Genomic DNA, 26,393 nt, shown 5'->3' with positions numbered 1-26,393 from the left:
TATTTATTTATTTATTTAGTATACAGCATTCCTTCCATGTATGCGTGCAGGCCAGAAGAGGGCACCAGACCCCATTACAGATGGTTGTGAGCCACTATATGGTTGCTGGGAATTGAACTCAGGACCTTTGGAAGAGCAGGCAATGCTCTTAACCACTGAGCAATCTCTCCAGCCCCCTTTTTTTAAGATTTATTTATTTATTATGTATACAACATTCTGCCTCCATGTATGCCCGCATGCCAGAGGAGGGCGCCAGATTTCATTACAGATGGTTGTGAGCCACCATGTGGTTGTTGGGAATTGAACTCAGGTCCTCTGAAAGAGCAGCCAGTGCTTTTAACCACTGAGCCATCTCTCCAGCCCCTATTTTGTCTTTTTCATTGAGGCAGATCTGCCCAGGGAAGTTGAGGCTGGCCTTTAACTCAAGATTGTCCTGCCTTACTCCTGGGATTATAGACATAGGTCACTAATGCTGGACCTGCTTTCGTTAAGTAGGGCTTAATAGCGCTTATCACTGAACATAGATGACGTCCATCTCCTGTGATTGGCAACGGAACTTCAGAGTGGAACAGCTTTGACCAATATTAGCAGTCGGTCTCTGTGAAGCAATTAGGTTCCGAGTCAGATTGTTTTGTTTTGTTTGTTTGAAAGAGAGATGATGTTGTATTGCCCAGGCTGACCTTCAACTCTCTATAGAGCGGAGTGGACTTTTAATGCTCCTGCCCTCCCCTTCCGAGTGTGCCACCATATTGTTACATTGTGCTGGGGCTCGAACTCTGGATTTGCGCGTGCCTGCTAAGCACTCTAGCAAGGGAGGTCCAGCCCTAGCCTGCGACTGACTTCCTCACAATGCTGTTATTGGCTATGCTCTCCCTTTCCTAAACCTCACTCCTCCCATGACTTTCTGACCATTCTCCCCCCAGAAAGCTGCTTCTGCCCTTTAGGGCTTGCTCTGCTCTCTGTCCTGCAGAGTTCATAACACTCCTTGAACACTAGCATTCCCATAAGCAGGTCCTGTCTTTGGTCCACCTTTGCCTCTAATTACATCTTTGTCTAAACAGACTCATCCCTTCTCATGACGTCAACTTCCACAACTCACGGATGAGTCCCAGACCTCTCTATGCAGGTGTTCCTTAATCCCTCCTGCAGTTGACACTTGGTCCAGGGTGAATTACCGAGCATCTCCACCTGGATGACGCATCGCTCTTGACTGCTGTGTTTCACTAAACTCATTCATTATCCTTCCTCAGGCCCCTCCCAAGGTAAGCTCCCTCTCCTGAATTCTCCACTGCGGTCAAAGGAATGTCTATGGAAGTGCGCCACAAACCTGAGAGTCATTCTGGGCTCACTTCCCTCTTGTCTCTCACTACTGCTCAGTTGCCAGTCTACTGAGCCACTTCCTCAGTCTCTTTTGAATCTGACTTCCTTTTGTCTAAGCTGTCTGACTTCAGACCTACATCATATTTCGCCTGCTTTCCCACAGTGGTATTAGGTACAGATTAAATTCTTACCACCGTTCCCCAGATCCTAACTGCTAAAACCTATCGGCCAGGAAGACAACAGATATCTATATAAAATGCTCACTTAACCCCCCTTTTGTAAAGGTGTTCAGCACCTGCGGTCCATGGTACCCTCAGGGAAAGGCTGCCAGGGCCAGATTCTTTGTTTCTACTTGTTCTTATTTTTCCTTTAATTTTGTTTCACAAGCGCATCCTTACTTCTCGCTTGTATTAGCAAGCTATCTCTGGAAGCTCTCTCTGAACTCCACCCTCCCCACATCAGTAGGGATGAACTTCCATTTTCCCCTGCTTGCTGACCTTCTGTTGTAAAGGACTCCCTGAGGCAGGAGGAAGGTTAGCCTGATCTGCATAGTGAGACCTTGCCACAAAAGAGAAAAGAAAACAAAACAAAAAAGTAGAGGTTAAACAAATTCCAAGAGTGGGTTTGAAATATTGTATCACTGTGAAATACATTGCTTCTCAGAAGGGTGGAATTACTTTAGGGCCAGCTATGGTGGTTGTATGCCTTGTAATCTCAGCATTTTAGCACTTCAGACAGACAGATTTCTAGGTTGAAGGTAGCCTGGGCTACGTAGCAAGAGCTTGTTGCAGAGACTTGAGTTGTTAGAGTTGTACGGTTTACACCGCCATCACAAAGCCCATGTAGCAGCTGGGAGGTGGTAGCTCATGCCTTTCACCCCAGCACTCCAGAGGCAGGCAGATCTCTGTGAGTTCGAGGCCAGCCTGCTCTACAAAGTGAGTTCTAGGACAACCAGGGTTACACAGAGATCTCTGTCTTGAAAAAAAAAATCTAATACAAAAACAAAAAAGAAAGAAAGAAAAAAAGTGTAGCAATTGAATTAAGCTTATAGAATGCTTCTTTTCAGGTGTTGTGTCAGAAGAAGTGGTAGGTATATAAACCTGTCATCATTTGTCACGATGGGAATAGTCTGTATCTGGGCTGCCCAGTTGTCGCCATTGGGCACACGTGGCTGTCAGCCCTGGATGTAGGTAGTATGGCTGAGAAACTGAAATGTTCACCGCTTCTCATTTTAGTTGGCTGAAAGTGAAATGTCAATACAGGCAGGTGGCAAGGACTGCTCAAATTGGACAGCCCCAGTCACGGAGGGGAAGGGAGCCATTAAACAGGTGTAATTGCTACGTTCTGGATCCTTTCTTCCTTTGTGGATGCTTTGTTTACGTAATGAACTCATGAAGGTAAGGTGTGACCGGCTGGCAAGTGCTGCTGTCATTACCACTGTAGTAAGCCTGCAGCACTACCTAATTTGGGGAACCATTTTCAAATAGGTGCTTAGATCAGGAGGGTAATACAGCGCGGGTCAGGAAGACTAGCCCGCATCTCAGTGGAGACTGGAGATGAAGAGGGAAATGTTACTCACAGCGCTTACTCAAAGGCGTGGACTTCCTACTCCAAAGGAGGCCAGCAGCGTAATGCTTTGAGGGCAGCATCTGCAAGACTTGTTTTTCCACATATACTGCCAAACTTGTTCTGATTAGACAGGAAGTGAAGCCATTCTCAGAGAGCCCGTCGGCATCTGGATCTCGTCATGCGGCTCTCCAGACCTTTCTACCTCTTACCTATCAATTTATGGGCCTAGGCTGGGGGTTGTTCTCCACTTTAAGGGCAGAACAGCGGCGGGCACGCTTTCTCTTCTAACTCCAAGTCATGTGTTTAATCAGTGTATCAGTTTTTGACTCTCTAAATACTTTATGTGCTCCTGTAATAGGACAGTTTATTTAAATCTCACGAATCTTGCACAAGGGGAACTCTGAATAAATCCTGTCGGATCAGCCTTGTGACCTACTACTGTCTTTTGTACACTGGCGAAGGAGACGGATTTCAATCTCTTTATTAGAGTTGCTGGCGATATGCCAAGGAGGGTAACCTGGCCGGCATTGCTTTAAAAATTCCCGCTTTACTATTTAATCCTAACACCTTTGTACCCTTGGAATCTGGGTCAGCAGTGGAGCTGCGAAATTTGGGGTGCAACACTTATCTGTGCCGGCTGGCCCCGCGGGTCACTTCCGACGCAAAGCTTTGGGGTTTTCCCAGCTGTTCTCTGGAAGAGAACCCAAGCACTGCTTGTGGGAAGCCCCACGGTGCACTCTCTAAAAGGTGTCCGTCAGGACGCCACGCGACTTCCAGGACATCAGCGGACACCGGCCAGCCTTGCCACCCGCTCAGCGCTTACCCGGGCGCGCGCTCGGCCGGACCTGCTGGCTCCTAAGCGCGCGGGCGGAGCGAACCATCCGGCCAGCGAGGCGGGGGTGCAAGCCGGACGCACGAATTCGGGGACCTCCTACCGCCCCAGGTTCTCTGTCGCCGGCCGGGAGTCGGGGCGCATGACTCTGCTCGCCGCGGGGTCTCCGGCGCGGCGCCGGCGAGCCATCCCCCGGCTGCGAGGGTGGTAGCGGCCGTTGGAGTTTCCCCGGCTGCCCAGCCGGCGTGGGCGCAGCTAAGCGCGGGGCGGGCCGGCTGCGCCGCGGGAGGAGGGACAAAGGGGAGGCTCCCCGTGGTGGCGTACGGGCCGCCACTGCAGCTTGTAGTTCTGAGCCGCGACAAGGAGGACGTGCCGGCAGAAGAGCGCGCGAGATGCCGGTGCGGGGAGACCGCGGGTTCCCACCGCGGCGGGAGCTGTCGGGCTGGCTGCGCGTAAGTTTTCTCCCAGGCCGAGCGGCGAGCGGCTGCGTGGGAGCGGGTGGGCTCCGCGTGGCTCCCCTCTATGCCCGGGCTTGGTCTCTCTGGGCTGTAGATAGCCAGGGTCCTCCTGCGGGGGGACCAGGGCTCAAGAAAGTCGTGGACTGCTAGGATGGCGCTGATGGCTTATGACCTCTCTGAAGTCACTTGGCTTTGAGATGAAATCGCAAGTAGGGGAAAGTGTAGAACCCAGCTCCCTGGTGTTGGTTCTCAAGACTTTCTGTCCTGTGGTCGCTGCCGACTGGACGCTTGTCTGTGCTCTTTCCAGCTTAAAGCAGAGATTCTAGCCATGTACTGAGAGAAACTGAGGACTCTTCGGATGCCCAAATCCACACTTTCCTTTTTGGTCAGCTGCTTCTGCGGTATAACTTCTTTTGCAGTAGGGAATGGAGATGGGGTTTCGGAGGAAGCCCCAGAAAGGAGTGATGATGAATGGTTTGTGTTCTGGGAGTACCTTACCTGTCATCAGTCCCTTTTATTTTACGTCTCCGTTTGTCAGGTTTCCGCTTTTACACAGTAGTTTATTTTAAGGTATAAATAATCAGGGATTTCGACCTCGGGCTTTTTCACATTCTTGAAATGTGAAGAACTTGGGAGGGAACCTGCCAGGACTCGGTAATGGAATACAGCCTTCCCTTCTATTTTAGCTTTAGTTCGCAGGCTGAGTTGCTTCTTTGGCCACTGTCTGACCTGAGTGAGTAATAATGGTTGTGGCTTTCCCTGAGGTTCCCAGTGAGGAGTCATCCCCTCCCAGAAACTGCCCTGTCCTGCATACTCCCTTGCCTCCGCTGCCTGCTGAATCCCAGCAGAGAGGGAGAGATGTCCTCGCAGCTTCCTAGGTGGTCTGTTGGCTGTGATCAGGATCCCTTAACAAAAAACAGGTCCATTTGTCCCAGGAGAGCCACCCTGCCAGGTTCGCTTGGGACGAGGTAGGTTTAGCTGAGAAATTAGTAAGTAGTAATTGCATTTGTGGAAGAGTGCCATTTTACCATCCTGCTTAGGGTAAGAATGTGTTAGCTAACTCAGTACATTTTCTTGAATAATGCCGCTTCCGCGTGGGGAATGCAAAGATAAGGAAAAGTCGTGTAGTTTCATCCACAGTTTTGTTAGGGAAACTCCCAAGGAATAAGGAGACCAATGGTGCCTTTAAAGAAGTGTGGACAGGGTGCTGTCCTTGGGAAGACAAGAGAAGGGGAGGGAGCTTTAATCAAGGTAACAGTGGCTTTTGAATTTTGTTTTTACCCTCGACAGAGCGTCTTGGAAAGATTGATAAAAGGGAAGGGTTTTTTCTCTCTTGAAAATTTACTACAACTCTGTGTGTGTGTGTTAGAGAGAGAGAGAGAGAGAGAGAGAGAGAGAGAGAGAGAGAGAGGGGAAGATTGTCTTTGGGTGTGTGGATCTCAGGTATATTTTTGAGTGGCTTCCCCAGTGGCAGCTTTTCGGTACCACTGAGCTAACGTTTAATGAGCACCTGGTTAGTACCGGTCACTTTGAGGAGATAAATCGGCTAAGACTGGATTTCTGCTTGCAGGAGTCCAGTGACCCCAGCATGGTAGACTGCTTTAGATAGGACTGGCTTTACGTGATTCCTGGCACTGAGGGAGAGGATGTTTAATACTGATGCATGCATGTTCAGCTATTTAGAATTGCAACAAAGGGTGGGATTGTCCTCTCTGCGTGCATCCCTTAGGGGATTCTTTCAGGGAAGAAAGAACACAGGTGCAGACACTTCCTGACGTCAGACACTTCCTGATGTCAGCCACTGTAGAGAATGGCTGGGAATGTACCCACCTCACAGTGCACTGGCATAGAGTGTGTGCTAGGTACCCAGTGGTCATTAGTCCCAAAATTTAAGTGTGGGGTTTTAAATGAAGGATTTGGCATTGATACAGGAGATAAGGCCTAGCAGTGTAGGTAGGAGGTGCCAGATAGTTGCCAATGAAAAATCTGAGACGCAGAAAGTGTTGTAGAAACCTCTTTGGAAGGCCTTGAGTGTCAGTAACAGAACTTTAATAGTGGCCTGACTCTGCTAACCTGCCTGGGAGCTGCCTGCATAGTTAACACCCCACTCCGCTCCCAACATAGGAAATGGTACTGTTTCTGAGGCTTGCTTAAAAACACAACCAGATTCATCTTACTGCCCTCTGGGGAATTCATTTACAGTGACTTCTGCCTAAATTTACTTAACCCTTGATCTAGTTCCTTGTACACTGACAGCAGATCACAGCTAACCAGCCATCTCCTGGGTGCCGAGTGAGCACTGTTTGTCCAAATATATCTGAGCGCTTGGGGAATGACATCCTGATTTGGTTGGGCTGTGGTTGAAGGTGTGGGTGCCACAGGGCAGCTGTGGAATTGGGAAGGACCAATAACCACTCAACCTTTCAGGTCTCCCAAGATGAATTAAGCCATTAGGGAATTCCTTGCCTAATCCCTAAAACAAATCCCATTAAGCAGCCTGGCCATATTAAAGATTTCTCTCCATTGAGAGACGACTCCCAATAAAACGCCCCATTGATTATACCCTTAGCAGCAGCCAAGGATGCAAAGACTTCTGGCCACAGTGACCTTGGGCCAGCAGTTTCTACGTTGAGAGCTAGAGGTGATTTTTGGTTTGGTGCTATCCTGTGCAGGGTTTCCCTGCACAGGTCTTGGATGGAGGGGACCAGAATTGGCACCTTAGCTGGACCAGCCATAGATTCAGAGGCCTAACTTAACACCAGTTTGGTGAGCTAAGCTCATCAAAGTTTATACACATTGGTTAAGAATAGAAAACCGTAGTGCCCTTATTTAACCTACACAGGAACTTTTGTGACGCCCCCTTCTGCCTTATTAGTAGCAGTCCACGCCCCTGTGACCTTGGCGAGGGTCTCTCGAGGTGTTAGCTGTGTCAAGTGTGGACTACCGCGGAAAGAGGTTCCCCGGGAGCTATGATCGCAGTGGCCAGTGCTGACTTGGGATGGTACCCAGGAAAGCAGTCAAGTAAGCTTGCAGCGTTTGGGGTCACGCAGAGCTGTGGGTTTGAATTTTGTGCTCTTTCTTACCTGGTTTAGACTTGTACTTCCGGTGTGTACCTGGGCTGTGGCGTTGTTGATCAGAGGAGGGAATTTAGGCTAGGGCCTGATATGTCCTGGGCATGCACTTGGATACAGAGTTGCTTTTGGCCTCTATCCTGTTTTTGTTTTATGATTGGTGCCTGTTATTTTGGCCATTTATCCCCAAGCTTCTTCAAGGTGATTTACTTGTGAGCTCAGAAAAAAAAACAAACAAAAAACAATAAGGACTTTGACTCTCCTAAATACTTTTTTTTTCCTAGCATATTTACCCAGTTGTGGTGCATACAAATTTTTAGGTAGAAAATTATTTGTTTATTTACTTGTAATGCAGAGATCCTCCTGCCTCTGCCTCCTGAGTGCTGTGATTAAAGGTGTACCACCACGCCTGGTTTAGAAAATTATTTTAAAAAATTAATTAATTTTATGTATATGGTGCTGTGTTTGCATGGATGTATTGCCTGGTGCCGGAAGGGGACATTGGGTTCCCTGGGACTGTAGTTACAGGTGGTTGTGAGTGTCTTATGTTGGGGCTGGGAATCAAACCTGGGTCCTCTTCAAGAGCAGCAAGCACTCTTAGCTTCTGAGCCATCTCTCCAACGCTATTCTTTTTTTTTTGAGACAGTTTCTCTGCGTTGCACTGGCTGTCCGGGAATAGTCTGTCCTGTCATAGTCTGTCAAGGTTGGCCTTGACTTTAGAGATCCACCTGCTTCTGCCTCCCCAGTGCTGGGATTAAAGGAGTGTACTTCCACCTGACCCTGTATTTTTAAATAATAAGACAACAACAGCAAACGAACCCAGCCAGGTATGGTAACGCATGCTGTTGGCCTAGCACTCTGGAGCAGAAGCAGGCATATCTCTGAATTCTAGGCCAGCCAGGGCAACCTAATGAGACCCTGTATCATAATAAACACAAATCATCACCACCAACAAAACCAAGCCAAGAATTGTCTTTCACAGGGATTAAATTCTGTCTTTATTAGTTTGTTGGAAGGGATGTACTCTGTGTTTCAGTTCTACATTAATGTTATGTGAGGGCCAAAAAAAAAAAAAAAAAAAAAAAAAACCAAAACCAGCCACCAGTCCCACTTGTTTCAAGATTAGCTAGCTTACTTAGGACGAGGCAAAAGTGATTTTCAAGCAGAACTGAGTCTGTGTTAAGATGTGTAAGCTAGATGATGGTAGTGCACACCTTTAATCCCAGCATGTTGGTGTATCTCTGTGAGTTCGAGGCCAGCCTGGTCCACAGAGTGAGTTCCAAGACAGCCAGGGCTACAGAGAGAAATCCTGTCTCAAAAAACAAAAACAAAAAAGGTGTGTAAACTTAGTATTAGGATGAAGGACTGTGAGTGCGGTGGTTACTTTTGCTATTTGAGATTTGGGCAGAGCTGTGTAAAACATGGGTGACTTGGTTCTGGAGAACTCTGAGTGTGTGTAGCCCCACTGCACCTTCAGGAGCAGAACACGCAGAATCATCCTGGGAGGCCAGGAGCGTTGAGCACTGTGGACTCTGTCTTTAGCATGGGTATATCCCCCAGTTTCAGCTCAGTTCTTTGTCTTTGTCCATGGGGTGCCTGGTGAGACTCTTAACATCCAGCCCAATTCTCGTCCCTTTTTCTGCTTTCTACAAGGAGGTGTCGCTTTGCCAAATGTTGGATCACCAAATGTTGTTCATTCTTTTGTGATAAAGCGGAGTGACAGCGAGGAAGGACTTTGGCTCTTCTGGAGAGTATCACTTTGTTTTTCAGTGAGGCTTGAAGAATGCAGATTCCCCAGACGGCTTGACATGTGAATGGTTTTACCTTCTCAGCGTCTTTCAAAAGTGTGTTGAATGGAGGCGTTTTGACTTTTAGTTAATGAATTCACTTTATGGTGCTGGAGATGGAGCACATTTTTATGCTTTTGGTTCATGTATTGAGCCGTGGAAAGGGCTCTAACAAGGATGTCAGAGGGACAAGAAAGATTGAGGTAGCAAACCATCCCCTGCTTGGGTTTGGCAGTTGAGATGCATATTGATGGTTGGTGGATAAAAATGAAGAGGGGACCCTCTGCTTGCATCACAAAGCGCTCCCCGAGTGTCCTGGTGGTGCCAGTGCCGTTTGTGAGAAGCCCTAAGCCGTTGGCTAGTGACTTGGATCTAGTCAGGTATTTGTTGAGTGTACCTGCCAAATGGTTAAAGTCAGGTCTTCGACACGATGCAGGCTGGCATCGTTCCGAAGTCGGATGTGTTTTGTAATAATGCTTATTTAAACTTTAGTGTTTAGCCTAACTAGACTTCCATGGGTGTGGCGTCTGTTTACGTTTCTCCTCCCCTGTTCTGTATAAGGGAGCTGGAGATCTAGTTAATGATGAAAATGCAATCTCCACACATCTATGAATGAATGCCTCCCATCCCTTTTGTTGTCTCGGGATGCTGGGGGTGGCAGCCAGGGCCTGGAATATGCTAAGTACCTGCTGTGCCAGGTACTTATTAAAATATTACTGTATTATTTATGTCTACATGTATATTGTGCAACACATGGGTACCTGCTACCTTTGGAGGCCAGAAGAGGGTATCATGTCCTCTGGGTCAGGACTTAGAGGTGGTTGTGAGCTGACACATAAATGCTGGGAACCAAACCCTGGTCCTCTGCAAGAGCAACCAGTGCTCTTAACTGTGTAGACACCTGGCAGGACCAGGGCTCTGGGTTTTGTCGGTAGTTTTTAGTCTATCATTGGTTACTGATGATGAAAGTCTAGTTACATTTTTGCCATGGTAGTAAAGAAAGCTTTGATAGTGTCACAGATTTTTTAGTCCCTGGAGTTGAAGTCCTGGTGAAATTAAACATACTCAGCTACTCACCCCAGATAGTTGACAGTCTGGCTTTCAGTGGTACAGACAACACCAAAGTCCAGTTTGGTGACCCAGTGAGCTTTATTGGGGTTACTTACAGGAATATGGGTGAGGGGTTACTTACAGGAGCAGAAATAACTCCAAGAGAACTGCATCACCAAGGCCCACCCCAGCTTGGGTGACAGCTCACAGAAGCTGGGACTGCGGAACACACTGCACAGCCTGCAGGCAGCTCAGCAGGTTGACTCTCCTTTGCAGGTGCCACAGCTGGTCTAAAGGTCTTCCAGGCAGCTCTTGTCTGAGACTTTTTTGCCCCTGGGCAGGGAGGGGCCTAATCAATCTTGTCAGTTTTGGGGAGTTCTTGAAGCTTTTTTGTTGTTGTTTACCTCTCTGCTAAGGAGCTCCTCTGCTGGATGGAATGTTGTTTTCAATCTCTGAGGAGATTGGCAAGGTACTGGGAGATAATGCTTTCTAGTAGCAATTAGTACTTACAGGGCGTGCACCTTCTAGGGGCTTTGTTCTCTGGAGGAAGGAGAGGGAAATTTGTCAGATTGCCCCAGCTTGCTTTTTGACATCCAGCTGTAGCAATTTGTTCCCAGGAAGTGAGAACAGTTCCTAGCCGAGCCCTAAAGAAACTAGTTCTGTTCAGCTCTTGGTCTGGTCTGTTTCTTCACGTTGCCTTACAAGGATAGCAGCAGCACCTGAGAACCTGGCTGGGTGGAGTTTCACCACCGAGGAGTCATAAATGCTTCCCTGCGAAGTCATCTGCCACTCTCAAGACTTTGGAGGAGCCAGCCGAGCAGAATGAGGAGATTATTTGAGGGAGTTTCTCAGCAAAACCGAAGGACTTCCCGATGAGCTCAGTTTCGGGAGTGTGTTTCCTCCTTAGCCCTCTGTAGTCTGTAGTCAGCTGCTCCACTGTTGTTTGGGATTGGCTGGTGTGCACCTGTCCCTGTTTACTCCGGCCCTTATCACCCTTCATGCATACCAACGGTCGCTTCTCATCAGCCGGGAGCCCTGCCCTCCTGTGAGTCACAGTGGACGGCCCAGGGCAGCAGTCATACTCGCTGTGTATTTGTCACATTGACTTGATTTGGGGAGGCGTGAGCTAGCATGACTCAGGCTAGTGAAAGAAAATTCTCTCAGACTTAGGAGAGAGAATTCCTTATATTACACGTAGTGAGTGGATGATAGTTTGTGAGCGAAAAAAAGTCTTACCAAAACTTGTAGAATTGTGCCCGGACTTCTCTTGGTATTGTTGAGATGGGGCTGTGTGTAGCTTAGGCTGGCCTGAAACTTGTTACTGTGTTGCTTTGGCCTCCTGAGTCCTGGGATGAGAGGTGTGGGGATCCTGTGGTACCTCTAGCTGCAGAACTCTTGACTTAGGCATGGAAGCAGCATCTGCTGCAGTGCTAACTAACTGGCCCTTTGATGTAAGTCACAGACTTAAGTTCTACCTAGTTTGATGGCTAACAGCTTTCTGTGGTCCTTAGCTTTTGAAGGCTCCCAGTGCTTGGGTGTAAAGCCTAGAGGCCATGCTGAGTGACCAGGACTTCCTTGTTCCAGATCACTTGCTCTTTCAACTGTATTTTTTTTTTTTCTGGGTGAGTTTATTTTCTTTTAAAGAGAGACTGCTGGGTCTTTCCTTCTTTTCTTCCTGAAAGACATTTTAAGGAATACTGTTTAAAGGCAAGCTTCCCAGGGTGCCTGGTAGTTGCTTAGCTCACAGGGCGGTGGAAAGAGCTGTTATTAAGTTGCAGCTTGAATAATGCACTAGCCCAGATCCTGCAGGTTCCCTTGCCTCTGCAGGCTAGTAGTGGCTGCCCTTTCCTCCCTTTTCCAGATTTTAATTGCTTATTTCTGAAATTAATTTTGTTTCATATGTATGAGTGTTTGCTTTCTTGTATATCTGTGTACTACATTTGTGCCTGGTACTTTCAGAGGCCAGAAGAGTGTGTCACATCCCTTGGAACTGGAGTTAGAGATTTTTTTTTCCTTTGTTTTTTTCAAGACAAGGTTTCTCTGTGGCTTTGGAGCCTGCCCTGGAACTAGCTCTTGTAGACCAGACTGGCCTCGAACTCACAGAGATCCGCCTGCCTCTGCCTCCCGAGTGCTGGAATTAAAGGCGCACTCCACCACCGCCCGGTGAGACTTTCTTTTTGTCAAGACAGGTTTTCTGTATTGTGTAGTTATGGCTGTCCTGGAGTTCACTATGTAGACCAGGCTGGCTTTGAACTCACAGAGATCCTCCTGACTCTAACTCTGGAGTGCTGGGATTAAAGTTTCCAAAGATAGTTGTGAGCTGCCATGTGGGTGCTAGAAAATGAAGCCAGGTTCTCCGTAAGAGCCACAAGTGCCCTTAATCACTGAGCAGTATTTCCAGCCCTTATTATATAAAAGAATAAGTTTGGCTTATTTTTAATGTGGATGTGTGTGGGTACCCCTGGAGGCAGGGAGAGGTACCTGATAGGGGTGTTGGGAACTGAACTTAGGTCCTCTGGAAGAGCAGGAAGCACTTTTAATCACTGAGCCTTCTCTCCAGCTTCCAGATTTTATCTTGATTTTAATTATGTGTGTGTGTGTCTGTGTGGGGGTGTATGCATGTGAGTCAGGTAACCATATGGAGGCCAGGGGCATTAGATCCCCCTAACGCTGGCAGTTAGGAGCTGCTTGATGTGGGTTTGGGGACCTCAACTTGGGTCCTCTGCAGGAGCAGTATGTGTTCCTCTCTACTACAGCCTTTCTGCAGGGAGGGCTCCTAGAGACTCTTTCTTCATTCTTTTCTCTGTCCTTCCCAGGCTGTATCCACGGAGCTTCCCACATCCTTGTCCTTTGCCATAGACTTTTCCCCAGAGTGAACTTTTGCCGGGATGAGCACGGAAGGGGCTGCAGACTTTTTCTGGTCTGCTTCCAGCCAGGCCAAAGACCAGACTCCTCTGGGGCTTGAGAAGGGGGACTTCCTCCTGCCCCGACTACTGTGAAAGGCCAGCTCTCTGTAGCTTTAGCCTCAAGCACACCAGAGTGTTTGAGCAGGGCTTCAGGGGAAGCGCTTTGCACCCTCTGGCTGCTCTGGTTTGTGTCTCAGCGAGTTTTAAGAGGGGAGAGAGATTTGTGGCCTCTTCAACACTCTCTGAAACTTCCCAGGTATGGAACTGAAAACTTCTGTTGCTGTCTTCTTCATGTTACTATTTGTTACCAGGGCAAAACAGACTGCGGGAGACTTGGAGAGTTTAGAGGCCCCAGAGCTGCGCACAGCCTCTGTGGGGAGAAGTTTTCTTTCCTTTCTGGGTGGCTGGAAAAGAACCCAGGGCTCTGCTCCTGTAAGGCAAGAGCGCTCCAGCAGAGCTACACCCATAGCCCTAAATTAAGATTTTAATCTGAGGTCTGGGGGGAAATACTAGTTAGAAACACTGCTCAAATGACTCTGGGAGAGAAGGGGGAAGACAAGGTACTCTCAGCCCCCACCCCTACCTCCCACCCCTGAGGCAGGGTTTCTCTGTGTAGCACTGGCTGTCCTGGAACTCCCTCTGTAGACCAGGCTGGCCTCCAACTCACAGAGATCCACCTGCCTCTGCATCTCGAGTGCTGGGATTGAAGGCATGTGCCACCACTGCCCAGCCAATTCTCAGCCTTCTTAAGAACTGGGGTGTTTTAAAGATTTGTTTCCAAAAGATTTCCATATAGAAAGACTTCCCAAAGGGGAACAGTAGAACCCAGGAAAGGTCTGCCCTCTCGTCATTGTCGAACACGTTCTGTGTGGTCATGTTTATGGTATTTTGTTGAAGTGTAATTTATATACAGATTTATGTTTAAATTTCAAATGAAGGGTTTAATTTTCTTTTGTTGTTCTTATTTGTTTTTTTTTTTTGGTGCTAAGATTAAAGTTTTCTAAATTGAGGTAAAATATAATATTAAATCATCCATTTAAGCTGTTTTTAGATACACGATTCAGCAAGTTCTGTGTTTTGCCATCTAGTCACAAGATCCCATGAAGTCACTGGTGTGGTTGCCCTTTGGATAGAAAGATGGACACTTTGTATCACCATAGAACTGGCCCCACCAAGGGGCTCTTCTTTGATCCCCCTCTCCATGCCCTTGCTTTGCTTGACCTGAAGAAGGTTTTTACAAATGAAGTCAGCATTTATGTCTTGCTTCTTTCCGGGGAATCTCCGTGACATCCATCTGTGTTTCTATGTTGTTGTATGAAACTTACCAGTTCTTTTGTTGCTTAGTAGCGTACCGTGTGCGTACACTCAACATCATTCCATGTGTATGCACGTCCTGTGTTTTACTCTTTTGATGTTTTTTTTTCCTTTAATTTTGCTCTTATGAATAAAGATGTTTAAAAAATTCCATACACATCATTCTGGGCACATAAACATACTTGTGCGTGAATTCCAAGTAGTAGAAGTCTTGTGTTGTGAATTGTCAGTCTGTAACTCTGATGTCACACAGACCTGACCCTGGATTATTTTGTCTTGCTACTTCTTTGCTTTATCTCTTATCACGTGCTGTCTTTGCATCTGGGAACCGGGGTTTGAGTGCTCACTGTATGAGTCAGGGTATATATAGTTGGGCAGACAGGTTCTTCCAGTGATTTCTAGGAGTGAGAGAGAGACAACGAAAGTAGAATATTGGATGCCTGCCCCCCTCAACAATGGGAGGCTCTTGGAGTAACATCCAAAATCCTGTCACTGGAGTTCTGATTTGCCCCACAGACCCCACGAAAGTGCTGTTGTCGCTAAACCAAAGGTTCCCGAGAACCTGTCACCTCCTCAGCTTTGGCTGCTCTGAGGCTGTGGGGACGGGGAGCTGGCAGACTGACTTGCTGCTGGTGGTGCAGGAAGGGGAACACTGGCGACTTTTGCTGTCCTTCTTGCTTTCAGATCGTCCATACACGCTCCTCATGCCAGAGGCTCCTCAGCCAGGGACTTGGAGGTGTTTGACCTCTGGTAGAACAGGTCCTTGCCAGAAAGGCCCGGGTGTCCTCTGGAATTGCCATGAGGCACTCAGGCAGTGGAAGTGGCTGTCATTTCTTATTTCCATCATTTTGGAGGATGACTGTTTCTGTAATGCATGCTTCCAGGTCTCTCCTTTGACTTTATAGTCAGTCACCTGATACAGTCTGGGTGAACTGTAACAGCTACCTCCCTCGTAAGGTGTCCTACCTTTGGGAGGGCCTGCCTTCTGTGGCTCTAGCGCTGCCAAGGCTGGTCTCAAATTCTGTATTGGGGCTACAGACATGAGCCCCAATGGCTCTGGGCACTCCCTGTAGGAGTAGGCTTGAGAAGTTATAACATTAAGGTCTGACCGTGTAGCTCAGTGGTGGAGCACTTGTTTGGCATGGGCTAGGCCCTAGGTTCATCCCCAGAACTGGAAAAGAAAAGAAAACTGCATGGTTGTGGTATCAAGCCTGCACTCTCAGCACTTGGGAAGCTAAGGCAGGAGAATCGAGAGCCTGAGGTTGGCCTGGGCCGTCTGCAATTTCAAGCTATCAAGCAAGACCGAAGAAATAATGGTGTTCAAGTTTGCAAGTTAAAGAAGAAGTAGACGATGGCTTGATTCTGTTAACTTACTTAAGAATGCCAGTGAGTACATTGTCTTTGAAGTCCTAATTTGATAGTATAAAGTACAAGGTAGTATATAAATCTAATTTATTATAATGGACTCCACCCATCCTCAACGCCTTTAGGATTTTGTCAGATGAAATGGAAAGAGATTGCATATTTATCCCAGTTAGTGCTTCAAATCTCATGCTGATAGAATATGAAAAATGGGGGCAGTAATATCCCCCGTCATTTGAGCTCGTTTATACGATGTAAGTGTGCTGGATTGCTTGAAATATCCTTAGTCCCTTTGGCAATGTCCTCTTTCACTGCTGGAGAAGACTTGACTCACTGCTTTCTTCCCCCTTCAAATTATCTTCTCTGCCACTCTCTTGTCCATTTCTCATTTAAGGTTGGTGGGAAACAGTGGTCACATGACTCACCAAATAACATCTGAGGCTTCTGTCCACAGTACTGCTTCTTCAGAGGAACTGGAAGCGATCCACGGAGATCGGACATCTAAGTTCAGCGATAAGCCAGGGCCAGTAACTTTGCTCCAGCCCTGGAAATTGCAGACAGCTAGCTGGCTATTTGCAGAGCTTGTGTGGCTTTGAAAGTGCCAGAGCTATATTGACAGAATCCCATTTTATCTCTCTCTCTCTCTTTTTCTCCCTCCAGACTTTGAGTCAGCCAGAGCTCACAATGGATGTCCAAACAGTTTACAGTGCCTGAACAATGAACAAAGGGGCTCAGTGTGTGGAGAGTGGAGGGAAACTTCTGGGCAGTGACCTAATTCCCTCCTCTCTGCACCCCTTCCCCATGCGGGAGCTTAAATACATATTGGCATTTTATTTCTATATTTGCTGGGCATGAGACTCAAGGCCTCGTGCATGCTCGGGAAGTGTTCTACTACTGTGCTGTGTCTCTAGCTTGCTTGTGCTCTCTCTCTCTCTCTCTCTCTCTCTCTCTCTCTCTCTTTCTTTCTGTGTGTGTTGACCTAGATATCGATAAATATTTAGGCTTAGTGTTATAACTTGAAGAGGGACTTGTCCTGTTGCTTTATATACTTTTGTGTAGCACAGTATTTATTATTTATTTATAATAAATAAATAGCCTGGTTGACTGGTACTCGCTGTTCAAAAGTCAGGAACTTAAGAAAGGCAGCTGAGACTCTGCCCTCCTTAGGTCCTACAGCTTGTTCTCTGTTGGGAACTATGCATTTGCTGTTCAAAGATAAGTTTCTCGCTGGGCTTTTCTGCTGAAAAATGTGAACAAACAGAACTGAGTTAAAAATAAATTTGATTTGGGCAGTGTCAAATTTCTACATGTCATGTTTATGCTCCTTTGTCCAGAAAACATACCTAGGCCATTCTTGTGTCCCACCTGTGACATAGAGGACGCTGTCATCTGTGCAGCTCTCAGAAGACTCTCAGGTGTCTGAATAGGAAGGAGCTAAAGAACATCCATTTATTCTGGGTTCAGCCCCTCACTAAAAACACTCGGCTCTGGGGCCTGGAACACAGGGCTGGAGAGTTGGCATTTTAGTTAAGAGGATTGGCTGTGTGGGGGAACTCTGCCAGCTCCAAGTCACTGCTCACAGCCACCTGCATCATCTGGAGTGTGATTTGAAGGATAAATGTCAGGGCTGGTCCAGTTGGATCACGTCCCAGCAATGAACTGTCCTAAGAAAACAGCGTAGCACATCCTCCCCGACAGTTCTCAGGCTTACTACGCTTTTGGCTTTGTACTTAGGGTAGTGATTTATGGGTTGACATGTTACAGAGTGGGAAGCTGTCATCCCTGTCTGCCTCTTGGTCTCGACTGTTCCCACCTGGCTGTTACATTCACTGTGTAAGCAACAGAAGCCCTTTGATTGGGGGAGAGGTTGACTATAACCAGCTCTTCGAAATGGTAGATCACAAAAATGTCCTCAAAGCATAAACGTTAAGTGTCCTTTGAAATGTGTGCATATGTCAGAAGATCAGAGAGGTTTCTTAAAAATATATTTGAGGTGTATGCGTGTGTGCTTGAGTGTATGTGTGTGTGTGTGTGTGTGTGTGTGTATCACATGTGTCTAGGAGTGTGGAATTCAGAAGAGGGTGCTGGATCCCCCGGCACTGAAGGTACAGGGGGTTGTAAGCTGCCACGTGGGTGTCAGGAACCCACAAGTGCAGGTTTTTCTCTGTCAGAGCAGCCAGTCCTTTTAACTGACGATCTTTCCAGCTCTTTTCCATTCCAGAGCCGAATGATTTAAGTCAAAGTCTGAACCCCCACTGGATCCACTTAATATCGGAGGTTTGCTTTTACATTAGGAGGGATTGTGGGTGTGTCGGGGGAGGGTAGATGTAGCATAGCTGCTGCTCAGGAAATGAAGGAAGAGAAAGGAGAACCCAGATGCTAAGGACTGGAGCCTCTACCCCCCCCCCCCCGCCCCCACCCCATTGCTCTCCTTCCTCAACTTCTCTTCCCTTCTCTCTTTTAAAAACATGACCAATAAGAATGCATCTTTCTGGCCTATTACGTGGTGGTGCTTGGATCTAGGTCAACCCCCACTCCCACCCCACAAGCCTGCTCTCCCCAGTTCCTAAGAAGCACCTTGCAGGAGGAGGCTCAGGGATTGTTTGTCCTGGCATCTCTGGGGTGTCAGATTTAAAGTGCTCTAGAGTGAAGCTCGCAGACAGGTCCGAGTCCCTGTCCTGGTTTTCACAGATGCTGCAGTGTTCATTGGAGACAGGTTCATTTCAGCTCAGTGACCAAGCCTTGGACAGAACTCTGCATAAGATGTCTCCACAGGTACCTCCAGGACAGGGCGAGGCGCTCGCTCGCTGTTCGCGCTTGGTGCCGGCACACTGCATCTGGTTGCGTGTTTCTGCTGGTGAAGCTGGGGCAGGAGATCTTGGGGCTTAGATTCTGGTTTTGACCTCATTGAATTCTCCAGATGATTGGGAAGGAGGGGTTAAGTGTGTTTTATAGGCTAGGAAGCCGAGACTCAGGAACAGCGAACACTTGGTTGACGCATGTTACCGGAAGGAATATGAGCCAGGGTCCATTTGAAACCTGCGGGTCAACTCGATTCCACCAGCTTCTTCTGCTTCTCACTCTCGGGCTGGAAGGAGGTTGCGGGGGTGGGGGGAGAAGCTCTGCTTGGCACATTTTAGCCTTCAGCCCAGGATACCTGTGAGCGTAGCCCCTCATAAATTGTAGACATACTTAATACATTATAAGATACTCTACCCGCATCTCTGTCTCAGGAGGGCTTCTAACTTTGTAGCTGAGAATGACCCAGAACTTACTGTGTGCTGGGATGACAGGCCCCGGCTACACACTAATTTTAATTGGTACTGGGAGTGGAACCTGGGGCTTTGCGCATGCCCAGCAACTAACCTAACCTACCAAGATCCGTTTTTACTTACTGTTATTATTTTTGGTAATTCAATTGTACAGTATTCAGATATGCATTTTATAAATAAGAGTTCTGTGTGTCAATGTCAAAAGGATGCATATTCTCGGTTGATTTCTAGGAGTGTGGGTATTATGCCTAAATGTGTGTAGGAGTGATTTGTTTGTTTGTTTGTTTTGTTTTTCCGAAACAGGGTTTCTCTGTGTAGCTTTGGAGCCTGTCCTGGAACTAGCTCTTGTAGACCAGGCTGGCCTCGAACTCACAGAGATCCGCCGCCCGAGTGCTCGGATTAAAGGCGTGCACCACCACTACCTGGCCACACCAGTATTTCTAAGAGTTGTTTCCTTTCAGTGACTTTCTGTATCCATTGCTCTGTGAGGCCCCAGAGACTCCAAGATGAATCAAACACAGCCTAAGAGGAGGTAGAGTACATGGGCACCTAGTTAGAACCTCACCTTTCTTTATAGAAATATGCTGGCCCCGTGTGCTTTCTTCACGTCTTCATGGCTTCTGGTAGGAATGACTTTTTTTTCTCCTCAACCCAGTTTAAAAACTATTACTGATGTTAAGATAGTTTGTGGCTTCAAAATGTGGGTTGAGAAATAGAAAAACTAACTTTGTGCTTGGACACTTGCCTGTTTGCTGGGGTCGGATTACAGCTCTAACGTCAGATACCTCCAGGAGGTTTAGGTCCAGCAGACATTAATGCTTTCTAGCAGAGACGTTCAAAGCATATGTGTTGCTGTAGTGGGAGGTTTTTGTTTGTTTGAGACAGAGTCTCACTGTGCAGTCCTGGCTGGCCTGGAACTCACTATGTAGACCAGGATGGCCTCAAACTCCTAGCGATCTACCTGCCTCTGCCTCCCGAGTCCTGGAATTGAAGGTGTGCGGCAGTGGGAGTTTTGATTGGGAATAAGGATTAGTGAATTTTGGAGCCAGACCGTTTGGTGATGGAGCGGATAGTGTCAGCTGCTGGTCTGAGGGTCCAGGATGGAGGCCATGGAGAACTGGGCCAGGCAATCCCAGGGCTAGAACAAGTAGGAAGATTTCCTTTAGAGCTCACTGTCTTTAGTTCTTTTCGGTTGTCTCATAACACGGTGAGACCTCTAGAACTGATGACTTCATTATGTTTGTGTGGACAAACCTAAGGTTGTCGCACTATTTAAAATGCCGCTTCTCTGTGTGACCAGGAGTGTTTATAAAATTACCACTGGATTCGTGGCTGGACTTGATTGAGAGCAGAGGCAATGGCTAGAGTTTATGTCCTGTCTCCAAATGTGTCATCTAAGGCTGCCAGCTTTGGGTTGTGAACGTCACTTCTTTAGTGTCTTTGTCTGAGGGAATAGCAACCACACTCCGACTTAGGATCAAGGGGTAAAAATTTGATAAGATGGGTTGGAGGGTAAAGTGTTTGTAAGCCTGATGACGACCCATCTCCAGGGCCTGGGTAAAGGTAGAGTGTAGAATGGACCCTAATACATGTGCATTCACACACACACACACACACACACACACACACACACACACACACACAGAGTCACACAACAGTAATAGTTAAAAATTTAGGACAATTTTTTTTAAATTCTTCTACAGCTCAGTGTGTCTTGCCCAACCCCTGTGTAGTTTTTGCTCCTGACCATAGTTAATGATCTACATGGAGGGTTATCTACAGGAAGATTTTGATCCCAGCCAGCCTTCCCTTGCAGTATGTGTTTAGAAGCTGTAAATAGTTTAGATTTTAGTTTATGGCCAAAATAACCCAAAACTTGCATTGTTACCCAAAGTGAGCTCACCTAATTTCAGTGGATTATCCACCCCCCCCCCAGACTTTATCTCTTGATAATTAAACAGGTGCATAAACAAATAAAACCTTTGAGGACGACAGGATTATCACTTAGGCTGCACCCTGCCGACTGGACAGGTGCTTGTTAAAGGTGGGAGGGAGAAAGAAGGCAGGAAGGCAGCTGGGGACTTGAGGCAGGGAGAGGGGCCTGTGCGGTCCTCTTGTAGGTGAGCACTGCCCTCATACTGAGTCACGCATAGATAGATAGATGTCTGCCAGGAACTCCAGACTAGCCTGCCACTTGTCTTTCTTCCATTTTCTTTTTCTTTTTCTTTTTTTTTTTTTTTTTTTTGTTTTTTCGAGACAGGGTTTCTCTGTGGCTTTGGAGCCTGTCCTGGAACTAGCTCTGTAGACCAGGCTGGTCTCGAACTCACAGAGATCCGCCTGCCTCTGCCTACCGAGTGCTGGGATTAAAGGCGTGCGCCACCATCGCGGCTTCTTTCTTCTTTTATTTTCAACCCCCGAGACAGAAACAGGGTTTCTCTGTGTAACAGCTCTGACTATCCTGGAACTCATTTTGTAGACCAGGCTTGCCTCCATCTCAGAGATCCAAGGTGTACAACCACTACTGCCTGGCTAAATTAATCAAATCCCATGCTATTTATTTATTTATTTATTTATTTACTTATTTATTTATGACAGAGTCTTTCTGTGTAGCCCTGGCTTAAGAATGGATTTGGTTTGTTTTTCAAGACAGGATTTCTCTGTGTAGACCCAGCTGTCCTAGAACTCACTTTGTAGGCCAAGCTGGCCTCAGACTCAGAGATTCACCTGCCTCTGCTTCCTGAGTGCTGGGATCAAGGATGTGTACCACGCCGAGCTCATTTGTTTTCTTTTCCTGTCCACTGAGTAAGAAACATTCTCCTGATTTTGAATGGTTAAATTCTATTTTATTTTAATTTTTAAAAATGTGTATGCTTGCATGTGTGTGCTGGTATGCATGCCACAGCATATTCCTGGAGATCGGGGCTGGCGTGGACACGTATGTGCTCGTGCACAGTGTGTTCCTGGAGATTAGAGGGTAGCCATGGGCATCGGTCTTCACCTTCTACCTGCTTTTGAGGTAGGGTCTCTCTTACTCGATGCTGTACACACCAGGTTAGCTGACTCACGGGCTTCTGGGAGTTCTCACACCTCTGCCTCCCACCCAGGAGCTCATGGATGGTAAACACAGGCTCCCACATCTGACTTTGTGTGGCTTCTGGGGATCCAGACATAGGTCCTAAATTTCTGCCACAAGTGCTTTACCTATTGAGCCACTTCTCTTTCGCTAAATGGTTAAATTTGAAATGGTCGTGGTTGAAACACTCATATGTTCCTTGGAGTAGCTTACACTCTGTGTGTCTGGCATTCTCTGGTTTCAGATACCTGAATCTGGTGTCTGAAAGTATGTAATGGAAAATTCAGGAAAGAAATAAGTCTTATCCCCTAATCTTTTTGCAGTGTACTCTTTTGATTTTATTATTATATATTTTTAAAATAGTTCCATTAGATTATTAGAAGTGGTAATTTCTTGCTGTTCCTTAATTTGGAAATTATATTTTATCATGAATGTTCACTGGGGACGGAGAGGAAAAAGCATTATTTTTAGATTTTGTGCTGTCGGGAGTTACAGGCATCCACCTGGAGTCTTGGAACACGTACCGTAAGGATGAGGAAGGTCAGCTGCTCCAAGGCCTTTTCTGCCAGGACGGATGTGTCTCAATCTCAATTACAAGCCATATAGCGGAAGGATAGAAGGGAGAGTTTAGGGCTCAGCTGCTGGAGTGATGGGTTTTGTTATCACTTCCTGATAGCCAGTTACACGCTCTTGTATCTCCTCCACACTGTGTCTGAATATCATGACAAGCCCCGGTTCCTGCATCCTAAGTCCTCACAGGCCGTCAGCGCAATAGTCTGCTGGCCAGGGATGTTCTTGCTCACACTGTTCTTACAGTAGCCATGGTTCATCGTCTTATCGCTAGTGCGGCCAGACCCTGGGGACCAGCTACGTTTGTGGACATTTTCAACCATAGCGTTGACAGGAGAGGCCAGGCAGCCACTCTCCACCAGGGAGTGCTTGCTCACAGCCCGCAGCACAGCTTCAAGTCTGATCGCCCCAGCGGGTCATTCAAGGATCTTGTATTCATGTTTCCTCCAGTTTTGGAAGGTTGCACATCTGTACTGCTTCAGCAGCTGGATGTCTCGCTTCTGCTCTGCCAGATGGCGCTTGTGTTCTGCTGATGCCCTCTTCAGCTCTGCAGTGCATGTCTGTTGCTGCTGTACCAGGGACTGCAGGTACTTAATGCAATTGTGGTTTGGTAGCTCGTCCACAGGAACTTCCCTGGCTCCTCTAAGACTCCACTGCAAGTAGGGCAGATGAGGCTTCCATCAACATATCCCGTGCCCCCAGAAACGGGTTACATCATACCTCATGTCTCATGAGACCCAGGTCCTTTTAAGTTTACAAGGTTCCACCCCCCTGACGCCTCCACTCAGTGCCACTCAGGAGATGCTTCAAGTATCCCATCTTGTTGGTTATTCCCCTACTGAGTCATTCTTCTTAGGGATGAATTTCATGACAAGGGATGGGTATGATGTCCCAATCAGAAGCACTTGCCTAGTATGAAGTCTGGTTTCTCCTGGTCGAGCATCCTGACTGGAGCTGAGATTAGTTGGCCACAGGGTAGGGTGGGTGCTGGGTCTCAGTCTTGCCCTGTAGAGGAAGAGAAGGATGGGGTTGAAGAGTCTGACCACTCTTGATTGTCTTGGACGGACCCTTGGATGGACTCTTATTCTATTGGTATATACTTTGCGTGGATGTGCATGGACAACTGTCAAGTGTAATGTTGTTCTCATTTTCCCCTTAGTATTTGTGAATCTGACCTTGGATCTTGTGAGATCTTTTCATGAACTCATTTCTAATTTCTAATTATTTTTGAACTTTGTGTTTGGTACTGCATTACTGCGCCCCCTAGTGGATTTTACAGCAGTTACCAACCAGTGGCCCTTGCCAGGTTCCTGATAAACGCGAATTCCACAAAAAGGAGAGGCGTCTTCTTAGGCTCTAAGGTCATGTGCTCTTTCTGTCTGATTTTTGTTGCCAGCCCTGAAGGGTCTCGATAATAAAATGTAACTCAGAATTGGAAAACAAAAACGATGACACCTGTCTGTAAAATCTCTCAGGCAAAGATTGCCTGGGTGATAAGATGCTAAACTTATTTTATTCTGTATGTGTGATTGTTTTGCCTGCATTATATGTGTGTCCCACATGTGTGGGGTATGGTGAGAAGCCGTTCACTCTAGGATGTGTTACATTTTCGCACAGGTTGGCTTTCTGTGTATGTGTACTTGACTGCACGTATGCGTGTGTACTTTGTGTCTGCCTGGTGCCTCTGGAGGTCCAAAGAGGGTGTCACATGCCCTGGAACTGGAGTTATAGATAGTTGTGAGCTCCTGGCAACTGAAACTGAGTCTTCTGGAGGAGCAGAAGACTGCTCCTTCTGAGTCTGAGTGCTTCTAAGTGTTGAGCCATCTTTCGAGCCCCCGTATGATATATTTTAATACTAAAGCATGAGAAACTGCTTAAGCTACTACTAGCGGTATGGTTAACACTTTGCTTTAAGCATAGCTTTCTAACTTTTTTTTTAAACTAATTAAAATTAAATAAAATTAGACTTTCAGTCTCCTGGTCATAGTGGTCCCATGAGGTCAGTGGTCTCTATGGTGACAACACAACTCTGGAATGTTGACAAGGCAGAGAATTATTGGGTGCAAAGACTGTTGAGCACTGAGTTCCCCATTGTTAGCATGCTGCACTGGGGCACTGATGGACCTCCATCAGCCCAGGGCAGGTTGGGGCTTCAGCACGTCTGGCAGCTTCCAGCTGTTGGTGCTGCAGTCTAAGGATGGGCTCTCAAGGTTCCTGGCTCTCTTTCTCCAGGAAGGTATGTCTGTTGCGGCCCCAGCCTTGCAGCCCCAGCCTTGCAGCCTTAGCCAGGCTCACCGATAAGGGCAGAAGCTCACGGTGTCTCTTTTCTGTGTGAGCCATCCTCTGATGGTGCCGCCGATCTGGGAGGATCAGTTTACCTTGTGTGTGTCATACCAGGCCAGCCCTGCAAAGCAGTTCCCATGGGTAGTGTTTTTGAACCTGCCTTTTGACAAAGCAGTTTATAATTTTCTTTATCTTCATATCTATTATGGGGTGGCGGTTTGTATGCATGTTTGCTGTTTTTAAAGTGAAGCTGTGTTTTGATAAATGGCCTGAGTCAGACTGAAAATCACAGGTTAGATTGGGCTGTGTCTTTGTTGCCAAATTAGCACCTTCCTTTGGGGCTCATTAATGGCTTCTTTGTAATTACAAATAAAGGTGGTCTGTTTAAATTATGCCTTGCAGCTTCGTGTAGGAGAGCTGTGAACATAGAGGTCTTAAATGTAATTATCTGCTGGGGTGTGTGTGTGTCTGTGTGTGTGTGTTACTAAAATGGGATAGTTGCCGATTTGGATCCAGTCTGTCACCAGTCTCCTATTATGGGGCTTCACCCTAAACCATCATGGGACTTGTCGGTCTGAAGGCCGGGAACTGGTTGGTCACCAGTAGAATTTTTAGGCCATGGTGGGCATTTGGTAGAAGCGGTAGCTTCTTCAGGGGAAAACAGACGGGCCGTGTGGACCCATTGACCTGGGTTCAGTCCCTTCCATCTTTTATATACACAACTGCCACCAAATCCCTTTACTTTTGTGCGTGTGTGCTTGCGTGTGTGTGCATGCTTGTTTGTGTTTGGCGAGGAGTATGTATGTGTATACGCCAGAAGACAACTCTGACTGAGTATGGCTCATGAGGAGCTTTCTACCTTGTTTCTTGAGCCCCGGTCTTACCTGGAGCTCGTAGGCTAGATTGCCTGGTCTCCACTTTCCTGGTCCTGGGTTCCAGACCATGCCACCACACCTGACTTTCTTATATGGGTTCTGAGAATGGCACTCAGGTCTCGTCGTTTACAGGGCAAGCGCTTTACTGACTGAGCACAGGCTCCTGGGTTCGGTCTCCTTTCTGTACAACCCATTGGATACCCTGAATCCAGCCCATGCCCTGTCTAATGAGTGTCTCACGACAACCCTAGAGAGGGGGGTTGGATGACGCCAAAACAGGCAAAGGAACGGTGAGAGCCTGGCTCAGGGCACACCAGGGCCTGGGTTGAGACCCAGCTTTCCAATTGTGCAGTCTAGGAGACATAGTTGTTTTGCTTCGGGACAGAGTCTCATGTAGTTAAGACTGGCCTCAGATTTGCTGTGTAGCTGAGGCTGGCCTTGAACTCCTGATCTCTGACTCTAGTTCCCAAGTGCTAGAATTACAGGTGTGCACAACCACACCTTGTGATTTCTTGTTGAATAAAAGCCATTTTTTTGTGATATAATTAATTCACCTGATAATCCAAATTACACAGTTAACAGCTTCTATTACATTGTTTAGCCATCACACACACACACACACACACACACGGCCCATTAATAATCACTCTT

The 26,393-nt window shown here is 47.2% G+C and overlaps 1 protein-coding gene and 1 pseudogene across 6 annotated transcripts in view; one reads left to right on the top strand and one right to left on the bottom strand.

Moving 5' to 3' along the window:
• Positions 1–26,393, top strand: part of Tjp2 (tight junction protein 2) — a 117,505-nt gene that overhangs the window by 40,102 nt on the left and 51,010 nt on the right. The window contains exon 1 of one of the 6 annotated variants that reach the window (XM_050158906.1): positions 1,085–1,262. The exons of 3 other annotated variants lie outside the window; for them this stretch is intronic. Coding sequence is in view for 2 of the 3 variants with exons in the window: in XM_050158924.1 (XP_050014881.1) it covers positions 4,114–4,173 (60 nt within the window). In the remaining variant the exon portion in view is untranslated. Of the gene's footprint in view, positions 1–1,084; positions 1,263–4,008; positions 4,174–26,393 lie in introns of those variants that run through there. 2 more of the 6 variants (XM_050158924.1, XM_050158869.1) reach the window with 2 other exon arrangements.
• Positions 22,327–25,811, bottom strand: LOC126512421 (E3 ubiquitin-protein ligase NRDP1-like; annotated as a pseudogene).

The sequence above is a fragment of the Alexandromys fortis genome, unplaced genomic scaffold (assembly GCF_014885135.2).
Source record: "Alexandromys fortis isolate MF-2015 unplaced genomic scaffold, M_Fortis_MF-2015_v1.1 scaffold_10, whole genome shotgun sequence".
NCBI lineage: Eukaryota > Metazoa > Chordata > Mammalia > Rodentia > Cricetidae > Alexandromys > Alexandromys fortis.
Note: the sequence above shows the minus strand (reverse complement) of the source record. Positions and strands in the feature narration are given on the sequence as shown.